Here is a 12,501-nt window from a genome sequence, read left to right as displayed (position 1 = left end):
ACTGTATGTATTGCACTCAGTTGAGTACTTTCTAAGTAGAATCTTGTGAAATAGTTATTTGTATAGGGATTCGACTTGTGGCGCAATATAAGTAGTCTTTCAGCGAACTTTACTGGCTCCCATTAGTTCTCCGAATAATGTATTTCATACTAATGGTTAGGGCCAGTGGGGGGTGGGGTTTGCTAATTTTATTCCTGGAAATGTGATAATTCTGCAAGATATTTCATTTACTTTCAAATCGTAAATATAATTTCGGGGGAGGGGGACTTAAGCCCGGAAGCTCCGCCTTAAAAACGCTACTGGTTAGGAGGATTAATACTCTCTTAAGTTTTCCTTTTTATTATTCAAAATTATAAAATAATCATCCAATACCAGTGTCATGAATATACATCGCTATAAATGTGTATTTTAGTTAGTTGTACAAGTTCCATTCTAAAATGTTTCAAAATCTTTGTTGTTTGTTTCCTTAATATAGCAGTTAAGATTCACTTTGCTGTTCTGTTTACAATTTAGAACAAATAGATTTTTATTATTATTATTATTATTATTATTTATTTCATGCGTATCTTGGGTATGTTATTACAACAGAAATCAGTGCCTGTTCCTCAGTGTTGGGAGTAATTCTAAAATTAAACATTAACATTAACCCTCGTTGTTTTGTTACGAGGGAAAATGTGTATTTTATGTTTATTCTTCGTGGTTCTGTGTGTGAAAACTAAAACAGCGAAACTTGTTGAGAGAGTTGAAAATGAAAGGATAAGCCAAAATATTATTTATGAAAATTGGGGTTACTTTTGCACTATTTTTATTCCCTGCATCTATAGGTTAGGGCTCTTACCAAAGATTAGATTCGGGACTACGTTGCTGAAGGTAGCTGTATCATTTCAAAAATACCATAAAATTAGTCGTAACTGTAAACTTTTAATTTTCAGTGTGGGAAGTTTCCGTCATCTAAATCTTTCGTTTTAGACAAGTTTCGCTGTAGTGTAAGATTGTGTATTAAGAGCCTGACATACTAAAAATAATAATAAAAAAAAATACCATTTTTCTTTTGCGTGTTTTTCATTCAAGTGAAAAGAAATAACAAAATGCAACTTACCACAATCATAGATAACGTTATTCTACAACAGAAAATATGAACCTGAAGAATTCTCAGTGTTGCCATCCATACAAATTACAGTGTTCTCAGAATAACATTTTCCTCAAAATCTAAGTTAAGGCAGCGACTAAAGGAACGAACTACTTTTTAAACAATATTATTATTTAAATTTTAATAATTGTATGTTAAAACTATCTTGATTATTACAAACCAAATAAAACTATTATTTAAAATGTAGTTTACAGGATACCAGTAGAGCATGATACGTAATAAAATGCAGTTGAGTTCATTCCTCTAGTCATTGCTTGAACTTAGATTTTGGGGCAAATGTTATTCTGGCAACACTGTAATTTGTATGGGTGGCAACACTGAAGATTCTTCAGGTTCATATTTTCTGTTGTAGAATAACATCACCTATGATTGTAGTAAGTTACATTTCATTATCTCATTTCACTTATGAAAGACAAGCACAAGAAAAATCGTATATAAACTTTGTATTATTTTTAGTATACCAGGCTATTAACGAGAATCGATACGTTTAAATCAATATATGTAAGCTAGCAGAGGGTTAATGTTGTAGAGCTTCGTATCTTTTGTTTGGTGTTTTTAAAGTAATAGATGGATTGTTTTAGGACATGCTGGCGTGATACATAAAAGTATGTCAATTTTTGAGCAGTGGAATTATTATATAAATACGAAAATTGAAATTCACTACAGTGTCAAGAGTATGTCCTTTTTGAAGAGAGGAAATTATTTTATTGGTAAATAAAATAAATTAAAAAAAATACCCATAATATGGAGCCTTGTATTGGGAAAGCTAGTAAGGTTAATATTCGCTGTAGTTACATATTTGTTAAAATACTTGCATGTTTCCCTGTGATAATGTTAAGAATCCTAATTGAAATTTGAAGCTTTGTGTTTTTTTCTTTCTTCCGTACGAGGTATTTACATGCCTCTATGTTTGTTCCTATATGGAAAAAAAATCTTACTTTGTGATAAATTGTAGTTGCGTTTGATTGGTTTGTTTCGGGAAATAAAAAAACTTACATTAGCGTTTGCATGCAGTAAATCGTATTCAGAATCTGATCCAGCATGGTGACTTCTGGTGATTGGTTGCCTCCCTTTCTTTTTTGACAGAATTGAGTGATTTCTTGTAGATACTATCTCTTGAGACTGCACATGGTATGCTACAAATAGAAATAGAAGTATATTTACAAAATTACCCAGTAATTATGTATTTATCTCGTAATGTAAACTTCGATTGCACCTTACGAACTTGAAGCTGTTGCACATGACATTAAAATCGTTGTTGAAGAAATTAAAAATTGTGTATTTGGTGTTCTTGTGATATGATTCGAAGAAAAAAATAATAATGGAATTGCCTAGGGAAATGTGAACTGTTTCTTTCCCAAAGTACTATGCACCTATTGACTTACAGCAAGTAAGTTACAGTACTTCTTGAATTTTGATATATATCTTAGTATTACTTTACACGTAGTTAAAGCATTCGTATAGTATTAAAGGAGTAAAATGTAATATTGTAACTATTGTACTGACGTAAATAACGATAAATGTGCTCAATTCTTATTTTCTGTATTTTTAAGATATTAATATACAAGGTGTATCAAAAGTCTGGAGCCGTAAGCCAACTTCGAAAAAAAATAGAAACAAAGGAAAGTTGTTGGAAATATGTGGTTCTCAATCTCAAATGCTGGAATTTTTTTCAACTACACAAGCTGTTTAAGACGCCCTACGTTAAATGGAAAAGCATTTCCAGTTCCGCAGGTCGTTCGAACGAAACGTAAAAAACATGCAAAAATGACACGGAAAACATGCGCATTGTTACATGAGAGAAGCTAGAATACCTCGTACTTGTTTCACAACAGTGCGCTACTGTGAAACAAGTACGAGGTATAGTGAGGGCCCAAGAAGAACTTGCTAAACTAGCAAGTGTTTTTTCATTTACATTTACCATAAGACACCTTACCAATGCAAAGCCCAAACGGCTGGTGCGATTAGAGAAATTCCACCATTTCGTATTGAAAATCATCTATTTCCAATAAATTCTTTCCTTTCTTTTTCTTTTTCATGTTTCCTTTCTTTTTCTCTTTTCTTTTTCTTTCTCTTTTCATTTTCTTTTTTTTCATTAATTCTTTCCTTTTTCTATTCTTTCTTTTTTTCTTGTTTTCTTTCGCCTTTCTTTTTCTTTCTTTTCTCTCTCTTTACTTTCTTATCTATATTCATAATAGAGTTGGCCTATAGCTACGAACTTGGGATACACCCGGTATATATTAAACAGTCACGGTTCGTGAAGTACTTACTACAAGAATAAAACTGCATTTGTTTCAATTGCATTAATCAAAAACTAGCTATCGTTAACATTCCTATCGGCAAAAATTGTAAATCAAAACTGGGATAAGATCTGTGTATTTAGTTGTTTTCTCAAGGACTGAGTAGTGTTAGTGATGAGAATATGTGCCTACTAAGTAAGAGGGGACCACGGTGGCTCAGTGGTAGAAGCCTTTCCTCTGGTGTGTGGGGTCCCTGGTTCGATCCCCGGCCAAGTAAGTTTGTGGTGGACAACATCGTGTCTGTGGGTTTTCTCGTGGTATTCTCGTTTCCTCCCACTTTTCATTCCACCAATTCTTTCATCATCATTTACTTGCTTTAATAATCATCTCCTTTAGCCGAAAGGACATAACCGTGGGACGTTAAACTTTAATATTTTATTTCATTTCATTTCATTTTCTACTGAGTAAGAAGAAATTTCTATGGAAATGATTCCAGTAGTTTAAATGTTATATAGTAAGAAAGTTCCTGTAACGACTTTGTTGCTTATTGTAAAAAGGAATTAACAGATGAGAAAAACATTCTGGCAAGCACGTCGTCAATAATTAGATAGAGAGAGAGAGAAAGTGGGGAAGGGAAGAGTGAAACCAAAGCTGATTTAAGAGAAAACAACATTTTCTCTTAGAGGGATTCATGTTGTCGAAACTCAGGTACGTGGGGAGAGCTCCTCCGTGGCTAAGCGGTTAGCGTACGCGCCTTTGGCGTGGGAGACCCGGGTTCGATTCCCGGCGGGAGCTCATGTGGTTCGGACTCCACGTTAATCAGTAGGTCCACGTCTCATATAGCCTCGCTGCTGAAAGGGACGCTAAACTAAAATCAACTCAACTCAACTCAGGTACGTGGGGGAAGATGATGAACTCTCGCGAACTTCTTTATGTTATAGAAACAAAGAAGGAAAGGCTTTATTACAGAAAATTATTCACGCATACAGAGAGCATTATATGATCTGGATATAGTGCTTAGTTTTCTGCTGTAGGTAGAGTTCTAATTGTTGTTGACAAATTTTAAAAGGTAAAAATTAACAAATCCGTATTTAAAAGGTAAAAATCAACAAATTAACAAGTATGATATACAACAGTCATTAAACCACATCTATAATATTGCCAGATCCTTTGTGATCGATGTTGTAATTGTGATTTTTCAAGTTAACAGATTGCACAGTTTCAAATCTCTTTCCTTACAAACTTTTTTTTTTTTCTGTAGGAATGAAACGTCCTAGTTTGAGAGTAAAGCTATTACATCTTGTTCGTAAAACTGCTGCAGAAAGACTAGCACTGCATTCTGATTATAATTACTTTTCATTCCGTGGGAACAAATGCATAGATTAAAGAATATATTAGTAGTAGAAATACGAAATTGTTTAGTGTGATTAAGCTTGAAAATTTCTGGTTTTAGTTGGCTGCACTGTTTTTCAAAAAGTTACCAATTTTTACATCCGAACGAAGCTCAACATTGTTCAATACATTTATCCGTGTCAAATCTACTTCCACATGTTTTTCTTCAACGGTAAGACAATCAAAAATACTTCCTGTATGATTTCCTTCAACAGTAAGACAATCAGATGTATATCTGTGTGTTTTCCTGCAACAGTAAGATTATCAAATCTACTTTTATATGTTTTCTTTCAACAGTAAGACTATAATATCTACTTCTGTATGTTTTCCTTCAACGGTAAGACCATGAAATCTACTTTCGTATAATGTTCTTCAACGGTAAGACTATCAAATCTGCTTCTGTATGTTGTCTTTCAACGATAAGGCTATGAAATCGATTTCTGTGTGTTTTGCTTCAACGGTAAGACTATCAAATCTACTTCTGTATGTTTTCCTTCAACAGTAAGACTATCAAATCTACTTCTGTATGTTTTCCGCCAACGTTAAGACTAGTCAACAGAGAGAACTAAGTTATGTTCTGTATATATTCGTAATTCATAAATACAAAGTCGCTTAACAAATTAAATAAAAAATACGTTCTTATTTTTTTTAAAAAAATTTCGTTTTCTCACAATGTGATTAGGATGTTTGTAAACACTTACTTAAAAAACTATACATTTAATGTGAAAATCTTTAATTCCATGGGCTTAAAGCTACACTGCACTTTATACCGAATGGGGGCTTTACTGTGTATCATTTCACGGATTTTATTATTCGTATCTTACGGATGCTTCACTGAAGACAGTGGAGAACAAGATCTATTGAATGGCAAATTTGAGTGTAGTTTTTCTTGGGTAATTTCAAGAAACAACTATAGAGTGCTCCTTTGTTTGGAGTTGCAGACATATACTAGTTACATCAAATCGGAACTGAGCTGCAAATGTAATAGTAATTAAGAATTATGTTTAACAGAAGAATAAATATGAATTCGACAGCCAGTCGTCTTCCACTGAGGTTTTACATTGTTGGAAATCTGAAAGCGTAGAAGCTTATGTAGTTAGGTTATAGATGGCGCTGTGGTGTAAGTGTAAAATGCAAGAGGTGACTGGACCTTTGTTTGGTTTTCTTGCTGCAGCTCCGTCGAGAAACTTGGATCATCCTCGCCCATGGGAAGAGGATGAGATGGACCGGGGGTCCAGCTACCGCTCGTCAGTCGGTAGATCTGTAGGGACAATTCCAAGTTACAACGGTGAGTAGTGATACAGTCACGATGTCTTTCACCTCGATATTTTATCACCAAGAAGTAGCTCTAGACAGACAAACGAGCAAAATATAAAATGAATGGAAGCACTCAATTAAGAAATAAATCATGAATGCAACGAACTATTCAAGCCCAAGAATTTGATTGGGTACAGTCCTTCCTTCGCATGACAACTTAGTTTTACATTTTTTTTTTTTTTCGTGCAGTTTTCAAAACAACAGAAAAACAAGGAAGCAGAGTGATCAGTGTTTTCAATGCATTGAATATTTTCTTCCTTACCTCGTTCTGAGACTTCGTAATTGAAAACTAATAAATTATAAATAGGTTTAATGCGTTTCTACAAGGGCGAGTCCGGGAAAATAAAATCCCCCAGGCGACTATAGACAGAGGTGGGGATGCGAAATTTAAAAATAGCATGTGACTTTAAAGATCAGACGTACTTTTTTTTCACATAAGTACCACGTATATTAAGACATTTGTCATACCGGTCTATAAGCTCCAAAAACAGTGTGTCTATCGGTCACGAAAGTCACGAATAAGTCATGAAATCAGAAAACGGTCATGAAAGTCAAGGAAAAGTCACGAAATTTAGATTTTGGGTCACGATTTTTTTATCTGTACAAATGCAAGTACAGATTAGAAAATTTTGTTCTATAAAACGTAAAAATTCACCACAAAAAAGTCTATGGTCGGCTGTAGACGCTACCAAATTGCAATCGAATCACGCTTCTATCGCATGGATGAAAATTTGGCCTAATTTCGTACCCAAATTCGCTCTTGAGAATGTTACGAGATTTTATGATTCACGAAATTTTATTTCGAAATTTTAGTAGACACCCTGAAAAACCCTTCCAGGAAAAATTCAGCTCTGCATACGGAAGAAGCGTCAAACAGCTTCTATGACTTCAGCATTGCTTCCAAAGCACCTGCCGCCGAGATTCTTCTTCAAAGCCGGACGAATGGAAGGCACTAGGTGCGAGATCAGGATGGACAAAGCTGTTAGTTTTCGTAGGGAAAACCAGAGGGGAAACTCATTTTCGGACTCCTTTTCGTACATTGAAAAGTTCAAGACGTTTGTGTTTTTGCAAGTACAGTGTAATTATCTGTAGAATTTATTCCTATCTATTCTATAACACTACATATATTTTTCGTCCCGTGTCTTTGATAGTCCTGAGACACCATTAATGGTATTTTGACAGAATCTAACTGCTTCAGAAGAGCAAGATTTGTATCTTTTTGAGTTATAAAAATAACTCAAGTGATACATTTGACAGTAACTAATATTATTCATCAGCTCAGAGGTACTAATCACCTGTTCCGAAGTAACATATCGCTTTGTTTTTTAAACATTTATATTATACTTTGTTCCTCGTATATCGTGAACGTGACAAAAATTTCAAATCAATACAACATACAGTACTTTAAAATGGTCTTTTAAAAGTATTCTTCTGGCTCACGAAAACAATATGGGAGTCGGTACTTTAATGTGCGATCAAATAATGCGAGACCTAGTAGGCAGTAATACCAAGTAAGTCTTAATGTATGTTAATGGGGAGGAAGGAGACATTCGATTAAGGTTTCATATACTAGTCGTGCTATTCACCAAAGTATCAAGTAATGTCGCATTTCTGGTCGAAATAATTTCCAACTGTTTCGTGCGTAAATAAATCAGCTGTAAAACATGAAAATTGTGTTCTTTGATATAGAAATACGAGAAGATGTATTGTTTTTATAGTTTTGATACTTCCTTATTCCAACCTTCTGTGATATAATTTATCTTTTCGTATTTAATGAGTGCTACGTTCACTTTTATATTTTGTGGTGGAAAATAATCACAAATCACCAAAATCTCTTGATAGTTTATTATGTAGCTTACAAAGGCACATGAAGTTTCAAAAATAGTATTTACACAAGATGTTTATTTGTAAAGAATTGGAATTTAGGAACATTCACTACGTTGTAAATCTTATTTATAATGTGCAAATATTAATAACAACGAAATTCTTGTAATATGTGAAAAATTTCTCAAATTTGTTTCTTTATTTCGAGCAAATTAAATTCTAAAGTTATAGTAGGTATTGTGCAAGCTTAATGCAGTATTAACTGTCCGCTTGTGTGTGTATATATATTTTTCGTACTTCATATCATATCAGTGTTCGAAGTGAGTCGTAATAAATAGGAAAACACTGTTCGCGGTGGTAGTGTTTACAAAGTACACTCAAAATAAATTTAAACTTACCGCTTTAATATATATATAATAAAGCATGGGCCGCGGTGGCTTACTGCTAGAGCGTTCACCTCTGGTGCATGGGGTCCTTGGTTCGATCCCAGGTCGCGCCAAGTGAACGTCGTGGTGGACAAACACCGTGTACGTAGGTTTTCTCGGGGGTTCTCCCGTTTCTTTCCACTGTAGGACGTAAAACTTATAAGATTTAATTTCATTTCATATAATAAAACCTTGAGCTAAGATAGTTGCGACATAACGTGCTTGTATGAGCCGTAGAATATTCCAGAATATTTTAAAAACAGAACCGTAAGTATATTTTCCATTTCGTCATGTCAGTTAGTCGATTACAAAAATGAAAATAAATCCGAAAGTTTTATTCCCTCTTTGCTGTGCAATCAGTGCGTCTGAGGGAGTAACTGGGGTGGAAACAGAACTATGCCAGAAGGTAGACACCTGGCATGCATGACGCACGGACGTCGTATTTCATGGTACGGTATCACGGTACCTAGGCTCACATAATCTTTGTTTGAACTTTGCTAGTGGTTTATACTCCATAAAACTAGGAGAATTACACATTACTGTTATTTTAAAAGACTTTTCTTGTGGATTCCATATCATTTCGAACACTGCCTGACATACTTAGTTCTGTTCATATTTTTAGAGTTTAATATTAATGATAAAAATTTCTACTTTTAAACCTGGTATTTGTGACTTCAGTTAATCCGATTATGTAGTAAGTATCATCATTATCATTATTATTAAAGCAATTTTTATATTCATAATGTGATCAGCATGCTTAGTAGTAATCAATTTCTCGCGAAAGAAGTGTGAAAAAAATTTACAATGATAGTACTAAACATATTAAGTGTTTAGCAATATATCTTCAGCTCTTTATTTTCATTTGATGAGTTACGAGTATTGTCAATGTGCAACAGCTTATACAATAAATACGACTTGCTGTGTTAAGCATATGAAATAAACCCTAATTAATGACTAAACTGATTAATGATATAATAAGTGAAAATGTGCACATGCTAACCACTCGGACTAAAATGCACTACCTTTGGTGGTCTGTACTTATCTATGTCATGTCTTTTTCTAAGCACTAACTTTTTCAGACTCTCTGCCTTCTATTTTGCATGCGATGCTCTGGTTCTTCTGCTCAACTTGTGCCTCAAGATCTACCATCTTAAAGTGCAGGTGGTATGTGAACTTAATAACTGTGATGTCCTGCTTCAGCTTCATTGACACTCCTGTGGATAGAGGGATATTACCGTATTTTACAGTGCGTCTCTCTGTGCAGTTTTCTCATATATTTTTTTTTTCTCCTTAAATAACGAGTGAATATTCTTTCTCAGTTGTAAATATCTAGCAGAACAAGAGGACCCCGCACAATCCTTATGGAAATTGAATTTCGGTGGAATTGCTTGAAACCGTGATAAGTTGTAGATATCGTGATCTTGAGAAAAAGTCTCAGTGGGCAAAACCACCAGTCACTGACCGTTTAAGCCACTATGGGATCACATTTTTGAAAACAGCAGAAGGTAACGATTTTGTAGGATAGATTTAGGTCTTATCATCCTATACCACAACTCGGAAAAGGTTTGGGGAAAGTAGCGGCCAACACAATTTAAGCATAGATAACATTTTGATGTTCATCTTTCGGGACAAAGGAAAACATGTCCGGCCCGGGCCGAACCTCCCGAATGCAAACACATTCCCTACCAACTGACCTCGGTGCTCGGTAACCACAGATTAACAATTTTTTTCAGGATCACGACATCTACAACATACAATTCCATTTATTTTCACCGAAGTCCAAAATATTGTTATACCTAGCTGATTTAATAATAATAATAATAATAATAAAAAATCTGGACCTGTAGTGGCCAAACGATCAATAATGATAGTTGTGTCCATTAAGACTTTATAATGATGAGAAAATCTACAATATATCACAGTTTCATTCATTTTCACCAATATCTAGAACATCATTATACTCGGCTGTTTTCAAAAAAAGTGGCTCTGTAGTGACCAAAGGGTTAGTAATTTGTGGTTGTACCTATTGAGAAATTTTCTCAGGATAAAAATATCTGCAACATCTCACGATTTCACCGAAATCCAGAATATCGTTATTTTAGGCTGTTTTCAAAAAAAGCGGCCCTGTAGTGGCCAAATGGTCAGTGATTGGTGGTTGGGCGCATCGAGACCTTTTCTCTGGAACACAATATCTATAGTGTGTCACAGTTTCAAGCAATTACACCGAAATCCAATATCCATAATGATTGTGCGGGCTCCTTTATTCAACTCCACAACATATATTCACACTTTTAGCAATATTGCTACAAATTAATTATATTTTTACAAGAGATGTTAAATAAAAGTAAAATTAGCCAAAGCCAACATTATTATTACTAAACTGTGTTTGATAAAGGCAATGATACATTTCTGAAACAATAACACAGATTAGTAATAATTCGTTTATTTTTAAATTATACATATTTCCAATGCTAGAACAAAGAAAGGGCAATCAAAAAGTACCCGGGATCTTATTGTAGTTTTTAATGCTACAATATAATTACACATTTACTTAACCTTTAAACTACGGAGGTAAATTCTTTAACCTTTAAACTACGGAGATAATTTATTTGACCTTTAAACTATATTTAAAGCGTTTTCGTAAGAGTTTACAAAGAAGTTTATTTCTTCACTTCTATTTATCGAAGACACATGAAACAAAAAAGTGTTACAAGCGTTATTGTAGTACCATTTCAAAATCGAAATACCCGTAGTTAAGACAAGCAACAGGGTATTTCGAAAATGAAATATCCCGTAGTTCATGGGTTAATCAGCTTCAAAGTAGGCACCTTCGGAACACATACACTTCCTCTACCGCTCTTGCCATTGCTGGAAACTCCGACGAAAGTCCTCAGCCGTCGCGTTGGTTTTGAGGTCTTCTACGGTGACGAAACGGGTTTGACGCTGTTTTTTTCTTACAGCATTGTCACCATAAACTGACTTTATGGCTACCAAAGTAGGTATATGAAGCAGATTTCCCCAATTTGCTCAAATACTAGATGTTTGCGCGTTGCTTGAACTGCGACAATGCACCATATCACCATCTCCTCTGTTTTAGCTACACTACTCGTAAACTGGCTATTATGGCCTGTTCACACTTGTCGTATCCATAGTCGCGGAACCTAAGAACTGTACTGTATAAGATTCATTGTGATAGCATCACAAATGCCAAAATTACAGCAAGATTCCAGGAACTTTTTGGCTGCCCCTCGTATATTAGCAATTTGAAAATATTAGCCATAAAAAAACATAAACTAGAATTCCTTATTATTGTCGTGTCATGTAGAATATGAAATGATGTTGGTCAACAATGGAAAAATGTCTTCAAAAAAATGTCTCATTATTTAATTATTACAATACTTAGACACAAGTGAAAATTATTATGCTGTGGAGTAAAGATTATATTTCTAGATTTTAAACTTTAATGTTTTGTGAAAGTAATGCTTAAGTAAAACTTGTTCTGGAGTGTCAAGTTTCAGCGAATTCCGGGAGTTTGTTGAAGATAGCAATGAAACAATGTGGGGATAAGAAATAGGATAATCTAAATTCGCAAATGGTCACTGCTCGAGGCTGTAGAAGAGTTTTCCGTGAAATACATCACAGATAATAATTCATAATAAATCTGTGAAGAGGGAACTTTTTTCTTAACATCCTGTGCTTAGATGCTAATGGACATGGTTATGATAATGAACGAAATGGTAGAATGAAGAAAGTGGGAGGAAATGGGAGAATCCTCCGAGAAAACCCACAACGCACATTTACATTGTCCACCACAAAGGCAATTTAACAGAAGCTGTGATCGAACGAGGGACCCCAGCGCCAAAGTTGAACGCTCTTGCTTTGAGCCACTACGACTCCCGTCAAGAGGAAACATATGAATGACTACTGAAAATTTAAAAATGTGTTTCTAATCTGTTTCTAGTCTTTACATGTTCCTAATGAAATTTTAATTTGTTTGGTATATAAAGAATGCCACACAAACGGAATATGGGTAAAATTGATTCAAATTTTGATATTTCGTAGCAAATATCCTCTGGATTAAATATCTCAAGGGAAACAGTGGAAGACCTTTAAGAGTTTTTGCGCCATTTTATATTTAGCAATATAATTGTAC

At 34.5% G+C, this 12,501-nt stretch overlaps 1 protein-coding gene across 10 annotated transcripts in view; it reads left to right on the top strand.

Annotated features, from left to right (window-relative positions):
- The window catches only part of Unc-115a (actin binding LIM protein Uncoordinated 115a), a 292,228-nt gene that overhangs the window by 246,924 nt on the left and 32,803 nt on the right, over positions 1 to 12,501 (top strand). For 8 of the 10 annotated variants that reach the window (XR_014127844.1, XM_081734657.1, XM_081734656.1 and 5 more), the window contains one exon: positions 5,957 to 6,070. The exons of the other annotated variants lie outside the window; for them this stretch is intronic. Coding sequence is in view for 7 of the 8 variants with exons in the window: in XM_081734657.1 (XP_081590783.1) it covers positions 5,957 to 6,070 (114 nt within the window). In the remaining variant the exon portion in view is untranslated. The remainder of the gene's footprint in view (positions 1 to 5,956; positions 6,071 to 12,501) is intronic. 10 annotated transcript variants of the gene reach the window in all.

This window comes from Thermobia domestica, chromosome 12, assembly GCF_964235325.1.
Source record: "Thermobia domestica chromosome 12, izTheDome1.hap1.1, whole genome shotgun sequence".
Lineage (NCBI taxonomy): Eukaryota > Metazoa > Arthropoda > Insecta > Zygentoma > Lepismatidae > Thermobia > Thermobia domestica.
The sequence above is the reverse complement of the archived record's forward strand: the minus strand, read 5'-3'. Positions and strand labels throughout refer to the sequence as shown.